The 22,122-nt window shown below is 36.4% G+C and overlaps 2 protein-coding genes and 1 pseudogene across 11 annotated transcripts in view; 2 read left to right on the top strand and 1 right to left on the bottom strand.

Moving 5' to 3' along the window:
* BRMS1L (BRMS1 like transcriptional repressor) overlaps positions 1-22,122 on the top strand; it is a 261,816-nt gene that overhangs the window by 144,949 nt on the left and 94,745 nt on the right. The gene's annotated exons all lie outside the window — the stretch shown is intronic.
* The window catches only part of RALGAPA1 (Ral GTPase activating protein catalytic subunit alpha 1), a 277,367-nt gene that overhangs the window by 226,187 nt on the left and 29,058 nt on the right, over positions 1-22,122 (bottom strand). For all 10 annotated transcript variants that reach the window (XM_050798088.1, XM_050798091.1, XM_050798093.1 and 7 more), the window contains exons 2-6: positions 16,368-16,478; positions 15,724-15,773; positions 11,364-11,421; positions 2,863-2,906; positions 976-1,153 (exon numbers count right to left, since the gene is read on the bottom strand). In XM_050798088.1, coding sequence (XP_050654045.1) covers positions 976-1,153; positions 2,863-2,906; positions 11,364-11,421; positions 15,724-15,773; positions 16,368-16,478 — 441 coding nt within the window. The remainder of the gene's footprint in view (positions 1-975; positions 1,154-2,862; positions 2,907-11,363; positions 11,422-15,723; positions 15,774-16,367; positions 16,479-22,122) is intronic.
* Positions 5,946-7,243, top strand: LOC126958379 (glutamyl-tRNA(Gln) amidotransferase subunit A, mitochondrial-like; annotated as a pseudogene).

Raw genomic sequence — 22,122 nt, 5'->3', positions numbered from 1 at the left:
GTGGAGGTTGCAGTGAGCCAAGGCCACGCCACTGCACTCCAGCCTGGGTGACAGAGTGAGATTCTGTCTCAAAAAAAAAAAAGGAACATTAGAAAAAAGGTAAAAAGCACAAAGACTCACGAATGAGAGCAAAAATTAAACATCACTGAAATTATAAATTTTTAAATAGCAATACTATTTATGAAAATTTATAAAAATTCAATTTACATATAACATTTTCACAGTCATATCTAATGGACAAAATAAAACACACTTGTACTTCAATGTACATCCAATTAACTCCAGGATACAAGGTGATATGTAATAGTAATTAATGAAAAATGTTAAATGATCTATATTAACCGCAGGTTTTTGATGCTTACACCTCTGAAGCCTTACTGATTCTAGAGAGAATATGTTCTTCCCAGGGGCTAGCCAGTTCCTAGAGACAGTAAGTGACTAGCCTGTGAGCATGCCTTTCATATTCAAACCAACCAATCCAGAGCCCACACCCCTACCACCTCCTCTACACTTACATTCAGGGTGACTACTCCTTTGCCCTAATTACAAAAGGATTGGGTACTAGACAACTAGGGACAATTCTTATGCCCTACAGCCCACTGGAATTATTCAAACTAGCTAATCCTAAACTTGCTTAACTTGGGTTGCCTGTTTCTTGCCACGGAAATCATAATAAAGACTCTTGCCCATGTTTTTCCCGGTTCCCTCTGCCTCCTGACCAACTCTGGTGCTTCTCCACGTAGCCCTTGTGGCATGGCATGCCCCTTCCGCTTGGGAACTGTGAGTAACAAACTATTATTTCAACAGCTTACTTGATCTGCTGACTTCACGATACCTGAATAATAATAAAAGCTATGTTTTAAAACATTGCCTTGGATTATCCAGTTAATTAATGCACAGACATTTGAAAAAATACACTAAGAGACCACATAGAAAGCTTAAACATACTGACAGGTAACATCCCATGAATCTTACTTTCTTGAAGGTTGAGTGGAGGATTAATGAGATTATCTAAAGTTCGAGGTCCATGTTCAGACTGTGGTGCTGAAAATCCAGGGATTAAGCATGAAAACATCCAGAGCTGTTCTTTGCTACAGTTATTCTGAAGAGCTTGCAACCACAGTAAGAAAAGACGAACACCTTCTCGCCTAATCTAAAATAAAATAAAATGAAAATAGACAGTATTTTTATTTATAATGGAAATCCTTCCTTCCTTTGAAAAACAAAGTTCTCTAGATGATGATTACAGAATGATACTTTCAAAAGGCCGGGCAGGGAAGCAAAGGGAAGTTGAGGAAGAGGAGAGAGACAAGACATATCAATAGCATCTATTGAAATCATTATTTGGAAATACAAATGCACGGATTTTTAACAAGTATAGAATGAACTTGTTCTCTAAAGGCATCAGGTAATTTTTATTCTATAATTTCCATTTATAAAAATTAGAAAATCATTTCCTTCTTGTCTACTTCCCTCCTTGCCTACCTCCCATCACCACCAGTCTAATCCAAGAAGCAAGAAGAGAGAGAACAATGACTGTTAGTAGTGAGAATGAGTTTGGTAAAAGGAGGAATGGTTATGGGGATCCTGGCACATTGAGAATTCAATGTTCTTGCCCCTGAAAAGTTCTGAAATTATTAAAATTATTAAGTTAAAATAAAATGATTTAAATTATTTAAATAAAATTATTTAAAACCTCTCTGAAATTATCTCATTTCCTTATTATTTGATTCTAAGCTCCAAGATAGCAACTTTGTTCTACTCTTTTAAAGCACCTAAAACAATACCCTGTACACAGAAGACAATAAATATTTTAATTGATTAATGAACATTCTCTCAGCATAAAAACAGTAAAAGAGAAATAGAGGAAAATTCAATCTCTGACAAGCAAAACACTCATTCTTCCACTACGTAATCTCACTGATAGCTTCGGAAATTACCTTATCAGAGCTTGTTCATGGCCACTGTCAAAAGTATTCAACTGCTGTCACTTTCATGGTTCAGCCAGATAACAGGAGAAAAGCTACAGGAAGGCTTATTCCTTTGTACTTTTATACCCAAGCCATGAAGTCAAAAGCCCCTGTAATAATGTTACTTTATCTAACCTACAGTAAGATATTTTCGGAATGGGCAGCTTCTCTTATTATAGTACAATGACATAATGAAAAAGAAACAAAAACGTTTATATATATATATATATGTATCTCCCCTACTTCCCTCTACATCTAATAGTGGCTATGGTGGAAGGAAGAATAATCTGTCGAATGACTAAATAATGTTTTTCTTCTGGGGACCATAAAGAGGAAAGATTGCTGGTGAATGAGTCCACTGAGTGGCAAAGTACAACAATTTTTCAATGTCCCCAGTCAACCTAGAATGGTTTGTCAAACAAACTCTTGCTACTTTTTTTTTTTTTTTTTTTTTTTTTAGATACAGTCTCACTCTGCCGCCCGGCTGGAGTGCAGTGGCGTGATCTCAGCTCACTGCAACCTCCACCTCCAGGGTTCAAGCAATTCTCCTGCCTCAGCTGCCCAAGTAGCTGTGAGTACAGGTGCCTGCCACCATGCCTAGCTAATTTTTGTATTTTTAGTAGAGACAGGGTTTTACCATGTTGGTCAGGCTGGTCTCCAACTCCTGGCTTCAAGTGATCCACCCACCTCAGCCTCCCAAAGTGCAGGGATTACAGGAGTGAGCCACTGCACCTGGCCTCTTGCTACATTTTAAGTGAATTCACTTCAGTTAAATAAACTGAAGACAATTCAGAGATCTTTAGGAAAAAGTTTAGGTATGAAAAGTGTTAACAGGTGGCATGTATGTTCTACTCAGTATTTTTAAAGTCATAGAAAATAAACACAGTTGTACCTTTAAGGAGTTTCCTGTGTGAAGTAGTTTCTTTAAAATCAAACCTGAAAAGAAAACATGATTTTAAATATTCACATCTTATCTATTTGTAAATGTCAGAGTTCTCGGTCGGACTTGAAAACACTTTTAAGTAAGTCCTTGGCAACCTCCAAATTATTCTTGGTGACCTTTATATCCTTCTGGCCATACTTGAGATCGGAAGGGCATATAAAAAGAATCACCTTTTCAACACATGCTTTATTGCAATTAAACATGATTTTTTAAATTAACAAAACCTAGGCCCCAAATTGCATTTAACACAACAATCTATTATAAATCTCTTATTTAGACTAAGAATAAAACACTTTATCACTATCCAAATGAAATCCACTATAGAAAATTTTCATTTAGTTAACCATATGAACATCCTTAACTGTAATATTTCCTAACAAATATTTCCATTATACTAATTTTCTAAGTTGCACAAAGTCATTAATTTTTTTTTTTCTTTTCAATCATGAAGTATTTCAAACCTACAATAAAATACTGAAAATAACATGAACAAACCTGCAGAGGACCACCATTCAGTATGAATAAATCTACACGTAGTTCCATGTTTGTTTCACTTACCTGCATTATCTCCAATGTTTTACTTTACCGTATAGGTATCACTGAGGCCCAAATCATATTGTTCCTTTCTTCCCCAGAGGAAACCATTATCCAGGCTTTGGTATTAATCATTTCCAAAAATATTTTTATATTATTACTACACATTTATAAATCCATAAAAAATAATATAAACTGTTTCATACAAGTCATTTATTTTTAAAAAGTCATTTATAAGTTACTTTTCACATACAACATTAGCTTAAGAAATTTATCTATACTTATCAATGTAGCTCTAGTTAATACATTTTAAGAAGTGCAAACTATTCCACTGTATGAACATACCAAAATTTATTTATCATCTTTATATTAAGACATTTGGTTTGTTTTCAGATTTTTGCTATTCTAAGAGTACCATAATAAATAGTTCTTGTTCATGATTCCCTGTACACACCTGAGTTTCCCTGAGGTATATAAATAGGAATAAAATTACTTTCAGCTTTACCAAATATTAGATAATTCTCTCCAAAGGAGTTGTGACAATTAATAGTACTACCAGCAGTATACGGGAGGGCTCTAGTACCATGTTGTTGGCAGCACAAAACATTGACAGATGCTCTAATATTTGATAATCTGATGTATGTTAACTACCTTAATATTGCTTTCATTTGATATTTCCTAGCGACACTGAACATCTTTTAATTTGGCCATTCAAGGTTTCCCTGTTTTATCCTTTGTACAATTTTCAATTTAGTTGTCCTTTTTTCCCCCCCAAAGAGATGGGGTCTTGTTCTGTTGTTCATTCTGGAGTTCAGGCTGGAGAATAGCGGTGCAATCATAGATCACTGCAGCCTCAAATTCCTGGGTTCAAGTGATCCTCCCACCTCAGCCTCCTGAGTAGCTGGGACTACAGATGTGCACCACCAGGTCTGGCTAATTTATGTACTTTTTGTAGAGGGCCTCATTATGTTGCCGAGGCTGATCTGGAACTCCTGGCCTCAAGTGATCCTCCCACCTTGGCCTCCCAAAGTACTGGGATTACAGGTGTGGGCCACTACACCTGGCTTTCTTTTAATTTTTATATATATATATATATATATGGAGTTCCTTCTGTATTACTAATTCTGTGTCTATTTCTATGAATTGAAAATATATTATCCCAAACAATTCAAGTTTTTGTTGGGTGGGGAGGCGGTATCTTCTGATGCAGATAAGTTTTAATTTTTTTTTTTTTTTTTTGAGACAGGTTCTCACTCTGTCACCCAGGCTAGAGTGCAGTGGCATGATCATGGCTCATTGCAGCCTTGACCTCCTGAGCTCAAGTAATCCTCTTGCCTCAGCCCCCAGATAGCTGGGACTAAAGGCACATGCCACCATGCTTGGATGATAATTTTTCTATTTTTTGTAGAGATGGGGTTTTGTCATGTTGCCCAGGCTGGTCTCAAATTCCTGAGCTCAAGTGATCTGTCCACCTTGGCCTCCCAAAGTGCTGAGATTACAGGCATAAGACACCCTGCCTGGCCTTAAATTTTAATATAATCAATTTGCCAATGTTTTTCTTTCTTATGTGTTCTTTCTATGTCTAAAGAAATCCTTCCTTACATTAAAATTATAAACCAAATATTCGCTTCAAAAAGTTTTTATGTGTTGCTTTTCACATGTAGGTCCTGAATCTATCAGAAATGTATTTCCTTGTGGGTGGAAGAGAATTTGTTTTTTCGCAAATGGAAAACCAAGTATAGTACTATTTTGGGGTTTATGGTGTTCAAATGAACTAAAATGCCATCTCAATCATATTTCAAGCTTCCATACATAAGCTTAGGTCTTTGGCTCATCTCCATGTTCCTTTTCATTCACCCACTTATCCATCCCTACATCAGTAACAGTGCCTTTGTTAGTATAATTTTATAATTTATCTTGTTATCAGGCATGAAAATAGCCAACAACACCACCCTCTTGGTCCGACTTGTTATTCTTCCAAATTGCTTTGGCTTTTATTTTACATATAAACTTTAAGATAAATTTGTTAGGCTACATTTAAAAATCCCTATAGGAATGTTAATAATTGTTATATATGTGTGTGTGTATATATATTTGATATACATGATATATATTTGATATACACGGTATATATATTTAATATCTGATAAATATTAATGTGTGACATTAATATTTATATATATACTTAACAAATTCATTTGTTGGAGACAGGTTTTTGCTCTGTCACCCAGGCTGGACTGCAGTGGCACAATCATGGCTTACTGCAGCCTCGGCCTCTTTGTCTCAAGCTATCCTCTCACCTCCCCAGTAGCTGGGAACACAGACACACACTACCACACCCAGCTAATTTTTCTATTTTTTTTTGTAGAGTTGGGGTACTGCCATGTTACCCAGGCTGGTCTCAAACTCCTTGGTTCAGGTGATCCACCCACCTTGGCCTCTCAAAGTGCTGGGATTACAGGCGTGAGCCACTGCACCCAGCCAAAAATTGTCTTACATGTGCATCAAATATGCTGAAAGGTAACGCTATAGTAGTTCCGAAGTTGTTGGATTAGGGAACTCTACTAATGGAACGACAAATTTAGATGAGTTTGCTATGAGAACTGGAAACACAGATGGCGTATTTGGACCAGTTAAAAAAAACCCTGGAGTTATTCAAAACAATATAGAGAAAAGAGGAAGTAGAATCTCCACTTTGAGAATGAAGATTCAGACTGGCTGATAACTGGAAGAAGCTCAGGTGGGAGTGCAGTTCCGTATCGGCATTCACATGCTATGCGGCTTTAGGATCATATACAGGAGGACTGATCAGAAATCCTGCTGCCTACTGTGGGCTTGTTGGTTTCAAACCAAGCTGTGGCTTAGTTTTCCATCATGGTCTCATTTCCCCGGAGAATTTGATGGATGTGCACGGACTCTTAACCAGATATGTGGATGATGCAGCAATTGTCTTGGGTGTACTGGCTGGACACGACCCTAAGGATTCTACCACAGTACAGGATCCTGTTAAACCATTCATGCTTCCCAGTTTGACAAATGTGAGCAAACTATGTATAGGAATTCCAAAGGAATATCTTGTACTGGAATTATCAAGTGAAGAACAGTCTCTTTGGTCCAAAGCTGCTGACCTCTTTGAGTCTGAGGGGATCAAAGTAACTGAAGTATCCTTTTCTCACATCACTTATTCAATTGTCTGCTACCATCTATTGTGCATATCAGAAGCAGCATCGAGTATAGCAAGATTTGATGGGCTACAATATGGTCACAGATGTGACATTGATGTGTCTACTGAAGCCATGGATGTTGCAACCAGATGAGAAGGGTTCAATGATTTTGTAAGAGGAAGAATTCTCTCAGGAAATGTTTTCTTGTTAACATAAAAATATGAAAATTATTTCATCAAAGCACAGAAAGTGAGATGTCTCATTGCTAATGATTTTGTGAATGCTTTTAACTCTGGAGTATGCTAACTCCCACACCACCTTGAGTGTGGCAGTACCATACTTGGAGTTCATCAAAGAAGACCACAGAACAGGAAGTGCCCAGGATGATATTTTTACACAACCTGTAAACATGGCAGGACTGCCAGCAGTGAGTATCCCTGTTGTACTCTCAAACCAAGGGTTGCCAATAGGACTGCAGTTTACTGGACGTGCATTTTGTGACCAGCAACTTCTTACAGTAGCCAAATGGTTTGAAAAACAAGTTTCCTATTACTCAACTTCAAGAACTTATGGATGATTGTTCATCAATCCTTGAAAATGAAAACTTAGCCTCTGTCTCTCTAATACAATAGGGATAAATATATCATGCAAATTTTTAAAAAATTGTTGCCTTTACACTATCAAGTTTATCTCCCATGAATATTGCACAAAATTCCATTTATTCATTCAAGTCCTTTCTTGTTCTTCAATGATCACATAATTGCCATACATTAATTTACTAATTTTTATTGAATACCATATTGAAAACTAAATTTAATATTTTAAACGACTCTAGAATAAACATTAATTCCAAGCACACTGGAACATTCTTCAAGAGAGCCTATACTCTGGGCCACAAAACATCTCAATAACTTTAAGATTAAAATCATGCAAAAATATTTTTTTCTGATGACAAAGGAATTAAGTTATAAATCAAAAAGGAAAATAATTGTGGAAACATCAAATATTTGAAGAGCTTAAAAATAGTAACACTCTTAAATAAGTTATGGGTTGAAGAAGAAATAAAAAAGACATGAAAAAATATTTTCAATTGAACGAAAATGAAAACACAACATACTAAAACTTACGGGACGGATTTAAGGCAAAGCTTAGAGGGAAATTTATAGTTTTAAATATCTATATCAGAAAAGAAGAAATCTATCAGATTAATATTCTATGGTTACATCTTAAAAAACTAGAAACAGGGCCAGGCACGGTGACTCACACCTGTAATCCCAGCACTTTGGGAGGCTGACGCGGGTGGATCATGAGGTCAGGAGACCGAGACCATCCTGGCCAACATGGTGAAATCCTAATTTTTGTAAAAATACAAAAATTAGCTGGATGTGGTGGCATGTGCCTGTAGTCCCAGTTACTCAGGAGGCTGAGGCAGGAGAATCGCCCGAATCCAGGAGGCAGAGGTTGCAGTGAGCCAAGATAGCATCACTACAGAATAGTAAATTAAACCCAAAGCAAGCAGAATTTCTCTCTTTTTTAATTTTTTTTTTTTGTTTGTTTTTTGTTGCTGTTGTTGTTGAGATAGGGTATCATTTTTTTACTCAGGCTAAAGTGCAGTGGCATGATCTTGGCTCACTGCAGCCTTGACCTCATCAAGTTCAGATGATCTTCCCAAATCAGCCTCCCAAGGAGGTGGGACTATAGGAAGGAGTCACCATGTCTGGAAAATTTTTGTATTTTTTTCTGAGATAGGGTTTCACCATGTTGCCCAGGCTGGTCTCAAACTGCTATGCTCAAGCGATTCACCTGCCTCAGGCTCTCAAAGTGCTGGGATTACAGGCATGAGTCACTGCATCTGTCCTTATTTTCATGTTTTAGAGATTGTGTCTCGTTCTGTCACCCAAATTGGAGTATAGCAGTGTGATCATAGCTTACTGCAGCCTTGAATTTCTGGACTTAAGTGATCCTCCTGCCTCAGCCTCCTCAGTAGCAGGGATTACAGGCACATGCCAACAAGTGAGGCTAACTTAAAAAAATTTTTTTTTTGTCTTTAAAGACAGAGTCTCACTATGTTGCTCAAGCTGGTCTCAAACTCCTGGCCTCAAGTGATCATTCTGTTTCAGCCTCTGCCAAGGGCTGAGATGACAGGCATTGGGCATCAGGCCTGCCACAGAATGTTTTATAAAAAATAAGAGGTCAAGTATGATGGCTTACACCTGTAATCCTAGCACTTTGGGAGGTTGGGGTAGGAGGATTGCTTGAAGCTGAAGGTTTGAGACCAGCCTGGGCAACAAAGCAAGACCCTGTCTCTAAAAAAATAATTTTAAAAAGTGAGCCGGGCCTGGTGGTGTGCACCTGTGGTCCCAGCTACTTAAAAGGCTAAGTGGGGGGATGGCTTAAGCCCATTTCAAGGCTTCGGTGAACCATGATCAATCATGGCACTGCACTTCAGCCTGGGTGACAGAATAAGATCCTGTCTCTTAAAAAATAATAATAATAATAAATACAGTACTACAAAAAATAAGTAGGTTGGGTGCAGTTGCTCACGTCTTTAATCTCAGCACTTTGGGAGGCAGAGGTGGGCGGATCACCTGAGGTCAGGAGTTCATGACCAGCCTGACCAACATGCAGAAACGCTGTCTCTACTAAAAATACAAAATTAGCCGGGTGTGGGGGTACATGCCTATAATCCCAGCTACTTGGGAGGTTGAAGCAGGAGGATCACTTGAACTTGGGAGGCAGAGGTTGTGGTGAGCCGAGATCGTGCCATTGTACTCCAGCCTGGGAAACAAGAGCGAAACTCCGTCTCAAAAAAAAAAAAAAAAAAAAAAATATATATATATATACACACACACACACACACACACACACACACACACATAAAATATCAAAGACCAGAATGGAAAACAAGAAAATAGAAATCAGAAAAAGTATAAAGAAAATCAATGATATCAAAAGTTTGTTCTTTGAAAAGATCAACAAATATGACAAATAGCTAGACTGGCCAATAAAATAGGAAAGAAGACAGAAATGACCAAAATCAAGCAGGAAGCGGATATAGCCATTAAAAAGAATGAAATTATGTCCTCTGTAGCAACATTTAGCAACATAGATACAGCTGGAGGCCATTATCCTAAAGCAAATTGACATGGGAACAGAAAACCAAGTATCACATATTCTCACTTGTAAGTGGGAGCTAAACACTGGGTACTCACGGACATAAAAATGGCAACAATAGATATTGGGAAGTACTAGAGGGACAAGGGTTGAAAAACAAACTATTAGGTACTATGTTCACCACCTGGGTGACAGGATCAATCATAACCTAAACCTCAGCATCATGAGATAAACACAAGTAACAAATCCGCATATGTATCCCCTGAATCTAAAAATAAAGTTAAACCACTAAAGAATGAATGAATGAATAAATAAATAAATAAATAGTTTCTGTAATGTTAAAAAAAAAAAGAATGAAAGGGGACATCACTATTGACCCTATGAGAATTAAAAGGATTACTATAAGGAGTAACTTAAACAACTTTCTACTAACAAATTGGTTCCTAGAAAGAAACAAATTATCAAACTGACTCAAAGAGATATATAAAATCTGAATAAACCTATAACAAGTAAAGAAATTGAAGTAATAATTACAAATATCACAAAGAAAAGTCCAAGTACAAATGGCCTCACTTTTGAATTTTATCAACTATTTAAAGAAGAAAATGCTACCTACCACTCATTCACAAACTCTTTCAGAAAACAGAAGAGGGACCACTTCTAAACTTCTATAGCTATCTTAATAGTAAAGCCAAATAAAGACTGACAAAATAAAATACAGTACAATATTCATCATAAACAGAGAGGCAAACTGAAGTAAGCAACAAATAAAAAGGACTATAAATAGTAAATAGGATTTACCTCAGGGATGGAAAGTTGGTTTGACACTTGAAAATCAATTAGTAAAATATATAATATTAATAGAATAAATGACAAAAGCACCAATGACACTGATAATGATCGCATCAATAGACGCAGAAAAAGTATTTGGCAAATTACAATGTATACTTATGATTAAAAACTCTCAAACTAGGAACAGAACTTCTTCAACTGGATAAAAGACATCTACAAAAAAACTACAGCTAAAATCATATATAATGGTGAAAGACTGACCATTATCTTTCTCCCTGAAATCAGGAATAATGCAAGAATGTCTGCTCTTTCTTGCCACTTTAATTCAATATTGTACTGGAGGCACAATAAACAAAAAAGAAAGAAGAAATTAAAGGCATCCAATTAGAAAAAAAAAAAAAGTAACTGTACTCATTCACAGAAGATATAACCCTATCATAGTAGTAAATCCAAAGGAATATACAATAAAACAAATATAACTAGCAAACAATAAGTAAAGAAACTAGAAACAACACAAATGTCCATTCTGTTTGGCACTTTGCATTTTTCTTCCATTTCTGATTCACAGAGATGCTAATCTTGCTTTTTTGTTTTATAGTTTTATCATCATTGTTAATGTATCAGAATAAAGGAAGCAGTGGATCCAAAAACTTCCTATGGCATTTTGACTACAAACCCTTCATCTATAATTTTTCTTATATTCCTAGTCAATCTGTTCTTGTATTCTTTATTTTCTTTTTACTAAAGCATCACCTATTAATTCATTTCAACTAACAACCCATTAAAGAGCATTTTTCATATATTATTCTTTGTTTCAAATATGAAATACATACTTGAATTACTTACCAATACTATGAAACTGCCATCGCTGATGAATTCTTTCTGGAAGAAGTTGTAAAATTTTCTAAAAATCAATATAAAGAGAAAAAAGAAAAGAATGAAACCAAGTAATGAGTTCACATCCTGCAAAATGTGAAAAATTAAAGGGCTCACTAAGTATAACAAATACAAAATAGGCCGGGTACGATGGCTCACACCTGTAATCCCCGTGCTTTGGGAGGCCGAGGTGGGTGGATCACCTGAGGTCAGGAGTTCGAGACCAGCCTGGCCAATATGGCGAAACCCCGTTTCTACTAAAAATACAAAAATTAGCCAGGTTTGGCAGCAGGCACTTGTAATCCCAGCTACTCAGGAGGCTGAGGCAGGAGAATCGCTCGAACCCGAGAGGCAGAGGTTACAGTGAGCTGAGATCATGCCATTGCACTCCAGCCTGGGCAATAAGAGCAAAACTCCGTCTCTAAACAAAATAAAACAAACAAAAAATGACAAAATAGTACCTAAGCTAATCTGATAGTATTGACATTATTTTAGCACTGGCATGTTGATCACTATTTGAAAACCTCAAAAAACAATAAGCAATACTAACCAGTACTTGGAATAAGAAATTAACAAAATACATCTTTTACAATAATATAGAAGGTATATGTTTTCCTAATGATTAAATGCTAATTCTAATATATTTAAAATACTTATTTACTATTTCTAGATTTTCTTTTTTTCCCCCTTTAGAGACAGAGTCTTGCTATGTTGCACAGGCTGGAGTGCACTGGCTATTCAGAAGCATGACCGTAGTGCACCATAGCCTTGAACTCCCAGACTCAAGCCATCCTCCTGCCTCAGCCTCCCAACAAGGTGGGAATACAGGCACGTGTCCCTATGTCTAGCAATTCTTAGAATTTCTATATTGTGGATATCATGATGAGTTTCAATTCTTCCAGATGTTAATATTTGTGACATTTTCTCTTTCTTCTAATGGTTCTTTCTCCTGTTTTGATAATCCTAGAGCAAATATTTTGATTTCATAAGAACCCCATCAAATATTTATACTGAGTTAATCATGTGAAACTAAAGGTACTTAGATGCTATGATGGATATAGGTATGAGAGCAAATTTTTTTTTTTTTTTTTTTGAGACGGAGTCTCGCTCTGTCGCCCAGGCTGGAGTGCAGTGGCCGGATCTCAGCTCACTGCAAGCTCCGCCTCCCGGGTTCACGCCATTCTCCTGCCTCAGCCTCCTGAGTAGCTGGGACTACAGGCGCCCGCCACCTCGCCCGGCTAGTTTTTGGTATTTTTTTAGTAGAGATGGGGTTTCACCGTGTTAGCCAGGATGGTCTTGATCTCCTAACCTCGTGATCCGCCCGTCTCGGCCTCCCAAAGTGCTGGGATTACAGGCTTGAGCCACCGCGCCCGGCGGAGAGCAAATTTTTTTTTAAGAGGTGGGGGTTTCACCCTGTCACCCTGGCTGCAGCGCAGTGGTGTGATCATAATTCACCGTAGCCTCAAATTCATGGGTTCAAGCGATTCACTCATCTCAGCCTCCCAAATAGGACTACAGGTGTGTGCCACCATGCCCAGCTCAATTTTTTTTTTAAATTATTTTTGTGGAGATGGAGTATCACTATGTTGTCCAGGCTGTGCCCAAGCTTCTGGCCTCAAGCAATCCTCCTGCCTTGGCCTCCAAAAGTGCTGGGATTACAAGTGTGAGCCACTGCACCCGGACAGAGAGCAGGATTTACAATTTTAGGAGCCCTATAGTTAAGCTAACATATATAGGTTTCCATTAATTAGTAATAAAATCTTTACACAAATATGTTCAAAACTCTGCCTTTTATTTCCCTTAATATTATACCTGTGTGGATTATTCTCGATCAAGAGCTACCTTACTAATAAACAGTGCTCTCAATACTCATCCACTTGCTGAGTGACATTTTTGTGTGTTTGTTGTTATTGCTGTTCTTACTATTATTTAGAACACCATTAAATGAATGCTCATAAGGGTCAAACACTAGGCACTTTATTATATAATGATATATTAATTAATATACCTTGCATTAATCCTTGCAATCATTCAAAAGGAGGGTTTGTTTATCTCATTCAACAAATGAAGAAATGGGTTAAGTAGTGCACTTAGGTTACAAAGTTAGAAAGTGAAAGAACAGAGGTTCCAAATTCAATTCACCTATTTCCAAAATCTCTACCTTGATAATATACTGATCAAAGGATGACATGCATATTTTATACTTGTCTTCTCTTTGATATCATCTTCTTTAGTAAACTCCACATGAAAGGATGATACAGAAATTTTAAAGTTCTACACAGATAAATGCTGGTCCCACACGAGACACATAAACTCTTTTACCTTTGTCCTCCCTATGTCTCCCACAGCTGGCCAACAACTGCGTAATTATATTTATTTTTGTATAGAAAGATATAAAATTATAGAAAAGTTGAAAAGACAAATTTGTAAACTATTCAAAAGCATTTCTAAATTATGACTAATAATTATACTTTAGATTTAGCCCCTTATATCTTTTTATATGGTAAATAAAAAGTTAAAGAGATTACATGTGCCCTAAACTGCACAGAATATAAATCCTCTACCATAATATTATTAACATTACATAATCATGCTTTTTGTTCCAGAAAAAGGAAATCACTTTATTTATGATTTTTCATCCTTAGTTTCTAAAGGTAGAGGTCCCTTACTATAAATAGAAGAATGTCAGCACAAAAATTAAATGATTTTTTCAAAAGATGAAAACCTGGTATCTCAGATCTTTTTTCTAGCAAAATTTAGTGATCCATTAAAGACAAACATTTGTATGTAAAGAATAAAAAATAATCAGTATATATTACATATAGAAAAATAAGTTATTTTTACATATAAGAAATACTCCAAAAGGACTTATATTAACTAAGCAATCATCTCAGTTTCCTGAATTTAAGGCAAGCATGAACATTTGAAGGAATACTTTCCAGGAATCATTAGCTCGCTTTCTCTGTGGATATTTTTACTCTTTCTCAAAGCATGTATGTTTCAATATTCCCCTTGTGAACAGTTCATGCAAACACTTCAGGAAGTAATACAATCAAATTCCTCAGGGGTCAAGACTAATGAAAATTAACTGCAGAACAGATACTAACATCAGTGTTACTGCTGTTGGGAACTCTTGAAAAAATTCTTTTTTTTCCCCCTCTAACTAAATCAACAGCTAAGAGACATGTAGATGATGTTATTCAAATTCTTCTAAATTATATCAAAATACTAAAGAGTGAATTCTTATTATTTTTGAGACAGGGTCTCACTCTCTTGCCCAAGAGTGCAGTGGCACAATCACGGCTCACTACAGTTTCAACCTCCTGGGTTCAAGGGATCCTCCCACCTCAGCCTCCTGAGTCACTACCACTACAAGCACCTGCCACCAACATGCCTGGCTAACTTTTTTGATTTTTAGTAGAGACTGTCTTGCTGTGCTGCCCAGGCTGGTCTCTAACTCCTGAGCTCAAATGATCCTCCTGCCTCAGCCTCCCAAAGTGCAGGGATTACTCTGAACCACCACACACAGCCAAGAGTGAATTATCTTTAATTAGCACCAGACAGAATAGCTCCATCTTCAGAAACTAATTTCCGAATTATTTTCTAAGCATCTCGAGTCACTACTCCTGGCTTTCTACAGGTCTCGAAATTCTCAGTGAAGATCAGAATACTTCTATGACTGTTTATCTGTTTACTTTGAAAGAGAATAAAGAGCAAGGAGTTATTTTAAAAGGGGGGTGAAAGGGTCTTAATTTTTAAGAGTGTGATAAATATTTTTTAAAAAAATTAGCAGGGCATCAAAATTTTGTTCATTTACCTATGAGCTATGTTTCCTGACTTTTATTTATAGACTTGCCCCATCTCCAATCTAATGTAAAATAACAATTTTTAAAATATTTAAGACTATTTTAAACAAGTTTGCAATGAAAAGCAGTGAACCAAAACAATAAGTCCCTTAGGTACACAAAAGCTACAGTAATATACCTTCTTAGGTAAGAATGTTTTGGAGTTAAAACAAAAACAAGTTTTCCATTTCACTAAACCTCTGACAAATTAAAAGTTTCATTGTTTGCAAACACATTGAATATCATACCAATTTTGTGGTGTCAAATGTATAAAAACATAATTATATCTGCACCAAAAAGTAATACATTGTACCTCAAAAAGTATAGGATTCAGTCAGGCATATTTTAAAAACTTAGATTTAGTTCTTAGAAAGTCTGGCGAATTCACAGTGTTTCATTACATGTTTTATAATTTAAATATATCCCTTTGTATGTTCCAAAAATTATTTCTGAAAAAGGGAAAAGTTAGATTCAGAAGCACTTACCTCAAAAATAAAAAGTATAGCATCCAATTCCTCTCTTTGAGACTTGTGACCTAAAACATTTTTATAAGAAAACATTTAAAACATATCATTTTGCCCTCATTGTTAACAATCACTTAATGAACTTAAAACATTTCAAGAATGGTTTTTTTTTTTCCCCAGCAATTATCTAGTAAAATGTTTAAAGCATACTCCATTCATTGTGAAGACAATATCATAGTCACTCTCTTTACTCTATTGAGTACTGTAATTAAATTTAGGTTCTACATATTTATGTCTAGAAACAAATCATGACATATTACAAAGCACTTCAAATAAGCTCTGAAAATGAAAATATGAAAACGACCGCTCAAACGTGTCACATGCTCCTAGGGCAGAACCAAAGAAGGCAGAATGAGGGAACAAATCAACCTGACCAGTGAAAAAGTAAATCTTCAAAGCCATTGTAAAGTAAAAAGGATAGTAATGCTAACACATTAGTTGTCTTTCAAATACAGGTCACTAGCCCTATGACAATAGTGTGAGAGGGAAAGCAAAAAGCTGTCTGACAAAAATAAATGAAACAATATGTCCAAGAGTCTTTAAGTTATGTTTATGACAATTATTAGAAATATTAACATAAGCCAAGATATATGTTAGTATCTTACCTTTCTGTTTAAGACTAGCTTCAATAGTCACAAAATTTTCAAAGAACACATAGTATATATGTGAAAAATGTTGGTCGAAAAACTGTTTAAGATCAATAGATTCTGCATTCTCTGAAAAATAAAAACAATTTACTGATTATTTACATGTATGTTAAATCAAGTTTAGCAAATATTCAGCGACAAGTTTCCTTCAAAGTCAAAGAACTGCTCCTAAAATTCTATTCTATTATTTACAATATGTATTTAGTCCTTGCAGATTTTAGTTTTAATTTTAAAAACTGATCAAGAAAACAATGGCTCAGGAAAACTTATCCAAAATAATTAATCATACAAAAAAAAAAGTTAAGTTCTATTTGCAATTCATAGCTACAGCTTTCCTAACGTTCTCTCCAAGACAGTTTAAAATCAGAATAATAATTTATGATATCTGAAGGTCAGGCATGGTGGCTCACGCCTGTAATCCCAACACTTTGGGAGGCCGAGGCGGGCAGATACCTGAGGTCAGGAGTTCGAGACAAGCCTGGCCAACACGGTGAAACCTCATCTCTACTAAAAATACAAAAATCAGCTGGGTGTGTTGGCGTGCGCCTGTAATCTCAGCTACTTGGGAAGCTGAGGCATCAGAATCACTTGAACCCAGGAGGCAGAGGCTACAGTGAGCCAAGATCATACCATTGCATTCTAGCCTGGGAGACAGAGTGAGAATCCACCTCAGGGAAAAAAAAAAAAAAGAGTAATTTATAATGTCTGAAACTATTTATTCAGTAAATAGGTACCCAACAATAGGCTTTGTAAATAAGTATTTAGGGATTAAAAAGCTTAAACATAGACAGTACTGCTCTAAAGAAACTGTCAGTAAGAGCAGAGCATGCAAAATTAAACGAATAATTGTATGAACAGTAGAAAGTGTTAGTACTAAAAGTGAGATGTCAAAGTATATGGCAGTTTAGAAACACAAAAGTACTTTCAAAGCTCAATAAAACACAAAGGTGGGGAAAGAAAAAAGGCCTGACAGAGTACATAATATCTGAAAAGACTTTTAAGGACAGGAAGAACACTAGACATAAAGTGGTGGAGTTGAATGGGAAGGACATTCAAGGCATAAAAAATACATGGAGTAAGAAGAAAAACGTGAGGTATGCATGTATACATACGTAACAAACCTGCGTGTTATACATACATACGCTAGAACTTAAAGTATAATTTAAAAAAATAAAAAATAATTTACTATGAAGCTTTAAAAAAAAAAAAAAGTCAAAGTGGCCTGGTTCTCTCATAATCTCTGAGATCCAGACCGGAGAACTGTAGTTTCTGGGTCCTTCTTGGAAGAGATTAGCAAATGCAGAACCAGCAATCTGTCTAAATCAGTACTGTCTCCTAGAAATATAATGCAAGCCACAAATATTAGCTACATATGTGATTTTAAATTTCCTTGCAATCACATTTTAAGAAATAAAATGACATGGGGAAATTAATTGTAATAATATATTTTGTTAACAAAAAGAAATCATTTTTAAGTGCTACCAATAAAAACTTATTAATGAAAAAAAGAAAGAAAAACGTGAGCTATGATAGTATCCAGAAAAAAAAATTGATTTTGGCTAAAGCTTAGAACATTTTAATAAAAATAAACAAGTAGACTTGAGATATGCTTACATGTACTTATGTATATGTATATGTATTTATGCATAGAAGATACCAAACAACTAGGCAGCATTACCTCTAGGGAGCAAGACTAGTTTTATTGTTGCTTAGTTCATTTTCAGGGTAAGTGAGAACATTAGTGAAAAAGAGTGGAGAAATTCTACTTTATATACTTCCTACTATTCTAAACTGTTTATAAAAAGCACATTACTTCTCTTACAATACAAAATAGAATTTTTTGTTTCTGTTTTATTTTTTTAAGATGGTGTCTTGCTCTGCGGCCCAGGCTGTAGTGAAGTGGTACAATCTTGGCTAACTGCAACCTCCATCTCCAGGGTTCAAGCGATTCTCCTGTCTCAGACTCGCGAGTAGCTGGGATTACAGGTGCCTACTACCACACCCGGCTAATTTGTATATTTTCAGCAGAGACGGGGTTTCACCATGTTGGCCAGCCTGATTTCAAGTGATCTGCCCACCTCAGTCTCCCAAAGTGCTGCGATTACAGGTGTGAGCCACCGCGTCCAGCCTCAAAATATAATTTTAAAAGGCAACTGAAAAAATAAAAGATTTTTGAAAGGAAATAAAGAAATATTCATTGTAAATAAACTCAAGTTAAAGGTAAACATCAATTAATTTCTTAGAATGCACTAAGGCTCAACAGAAGATTTCAAAATAATGTGAAATAGTAACAACATACAGAGAGTACTTTAAACTCTTTCATTATCATATCCTATGAATATTCATTATAATTTTTTGGAGGGGACAGGGTCTCACTCTGTCACCCAGGCTAGAGTGCAGTGGCATGATTACAACTCACTGCAGCCTCATCCTGAGTTCAAGCAATCCTCCCACCTCAGCCTCCAAAAGTACCTGGGACCCAGGTACCTCCCCACCACACCTAGCTAACTTTTGTAGAGATGGGGCCTTGTTATGTTGCCCAGGCTGGTCTCCTGTCTTGGTCTCAAAGTGTTGGGGATTACAGGTGTGAGTCACAACACCTGGCATAGTAACTCTTTAGTGATGTTTTATCTATGTGATTTTCCAAGACTGTTTTTTTGTTCTGCCATTCCACAGGGAAAGGGATAGATGCCTTTCCTCTCTATTCCCTTGGATTCTGTACATTTATCTTTTATGGAAAGAACAATGTTTCAACTGTCTTATCATCTTTCTTCCAGGACTAGTCTAGCATCTTTAGAATAGAAACTGTGTCTACCTCAGGATTTCTAAAAATTGGCACAATGCCGAGCAAACAATACGTACTCAAATGTGTTTTATTACTAACAAAATTAATTATTTTTACTTTATTATAGTCAGTTCATACCATATGGAAATTTTTACCTTGGAAAAGACTGCATAACCTACTGACAGGAAAATAGCACAGACTCATCTTGACTGGAATTTCAATACCCAGATTTCACTCCTGTTTGTAACACTTACTACCTATGTGACTTTTCACAGAACTAGACAAAATAATAATGCTTAACACAAAGTGAATGTTTTCTAAACAATGCGCACTATTCTCAGCACTTTACAGAAACTAATTCCTATTATCTACATAGCAATACTACAAAATTAGTACCATTATTATCTCCATCTTACAGATGAGAAAATTTAGGTACAGAGAGTCTAAGAAACTTAGTTCATAAGCAGAGTCAGGATTTAAACAACAGGAACCCTAGGTCTATTCAGCCTCCAATGTAACACATCTGTAAAAAAAAGAATACTAAATATTTACCTGTTATCTGTCTATAAGAATAATAGTCATCAAGCACTAGTTAAATATATTTTATCAAATATCAAAATAAAAACACATACAACTGAAATAAAGAGGAAAGATGTTCTAGTTTTCCCACAGAATAGTTTAAAGAATTATGAAATTAGAATAAAACAGCCTTGGGCTGAGCAAGGTGGTTGACATCTGTAATCCCAGTACTTTAGGAGGCTGAAGTGGGAGAGTTGTTTGAGGCCAGGAGTTTGAGACCAGCCTGGGCAACACATTGAGACCCCATTTCTACAAAACTAAAAAATCAGCCAAGTATGGTGGCATGTACCTATAGTCCCAGCAACTCTGGAGACTAAGGTGGGGGAATTCCTTGAGCCTAGGAATTTAAGCTAAGTTGCAGTGTGCTATGATTGAGCCAATGCACTACAGTCTAGGCAACAGAGGGGGAGACCTTGTCATTAAAAATAATAATAATAATAATGATAATAAAGAAAGAAATAGGCTGCTATAATTACCTCTAAATTTCCTAAAATTAATGTTTCAAAAACACAATGTTCTAGGAGAAAAAAGAAAATGGGAACAATAACAAAGCAAACCAGAAAAAAACACAACAAAAGCAAACATGAATCAACTCAAGATTTTGCAACATATTAGGAGCCAAAATATTGTCTCTTGATTTCCTTCCCATAAGGCATGCTAACAAAGTCTGGAAATTATGTACTTTCTTTTTTTTTTTTCCTTGAGACGGAGTCTCGCTCTGTCGCCCAGGCTGGAGTGCAGTGGCACAATCTCGGCTCACTGCAAGCTCCGCCTCCTGGGTTCACGCCATTCTCCTTCCTCAGCCCCCAGAGTAGCTGGGACTACAGGCGCCCGCCATCACGCCCAGCTAATGTTTTCTATTTTCAGTAGAGACGGGGTTTCACCTTGTTAGCCAGGATGGTCTGGATCTCCTGACCTCGTGATCCGCCCACCTCGGCCTCCCACAGTGCTGGGATTACAGGCTTGAGCCACAGCGCCCGACCAAATTATGTACTTTCTAATGCTAATGAAAATGATCAAAATTAGGCTGGGCGCAGTGGCTCATGCCTATAATTACAGCACTGTAGGAGGCCGAGGTGGGCAGATCCCGAGGTGGGCGGATCACGAGGTTAAGAGATCCAGACCATCCTGGCCAACACGGTAAAACCCCATCTCTACTAAAAATACAAAAATTAGCTGGGCGTGGTGGTGGGCGCCTGTAGTCCCAGCTACCAGGGAGGCTGAATCAGAAGAATCGCTTGAACCCGGGAGGCAGAGGTTGCAGTGAGTCAAGATGCCACCACTGCACTCCAGCCTGGGTAACAGAGCTAGACTCTGTCTCAAAAAAAAAAAAAAAAAAAAAAAAAAAATTACTAGAGAAGAAGGACATTTTATAATGGTTAAAGGGTTAATATTTTAAGAAGATATAACAATTGTGAACATACATGCACTTAACAACAGAACTCCCAACCCCAAAGCAGAAACTGACAGAATTGAAGGAATATACAGACAATTCAATGATGGTTTTAAGAGTCAACACTTTACTTTCAATAATGAATAGAAAAGACAGAAGTCAAAATAGAAGACCTAAACAATACTATAATGCAACCAGATCTAACAGACATCTATTGAATGCCCATCCAACAACAAAGGAATACACAGTCTTTTCAAATGCACATGGATACTATCCAAAATAGATCATATGTAAGGCTATAAAATAAACTTCAGTAACGTAAAAGGACTGAAGACAAAGTATGTTATCTGGCCACAGTGGAATGAAATTAGAAATCAATAACACAAGGAAATTAAGAAAACTCACAAATATGTGGAAATTTAGCAATACCCAACTAAATAACCAATTGGTCAAAGAAAAATCACAGGAGAAGTTAGAAAATCTTTGAGATGAATGTAAATGAAAATACAACATACCAAAACTTATGGCATCCAGCTAATGCAGTGCTTACAGAAAAATCTATAGCTTTAAATTGCTATATGAAAAAGAAATCTGAAAATCAACCTAATGTTCCACCTTAGGAAGTAAGAACATTGGCTGGGCACGTTGGTTCATGCCTATAATCCCAACCCTTTGGGAAGCCGAGGCAGGAGTCTCAATTGAGCCCGGCAGTTCAAGACCAGCCAGGGCAACATAGTGAGACTCCATCTCTACAAAGAAATTAAAAATAGCCAGGTGTGGTCATACATACATACAAAAATAAGGAGCAAACTAATCCTAAAGCACAAAGAAGGAAATAAAGATTAGAAAGGACATAAACGGAGACCAAAAAAAACCAAAAAACAAAAAACAACAAAAAAAATCATTGAAACAAAAATTGGTTCTTTGAAAAACTCAACAAACTTGACAAACTGTTA

Source organism: Macaca thibetana, chromosome 7 (genome assembly GCF_024542745.1).
Source record: "Macaca thibetana thibetana isolate TM-01 chromosome 7, ASM2454274v1, whole genome shotgun sequence".
NCBI lineage: Eukaryota > Metazoa > Chordata > Mammalia > Primates > Cercopithecidae > Macaca > Macaca thibetana.
The sequence above is the reverse complement of the archived record's forward strand: the minus strand, read 5'-3'. Positions and strand labels throughout refer to the sequence as shown.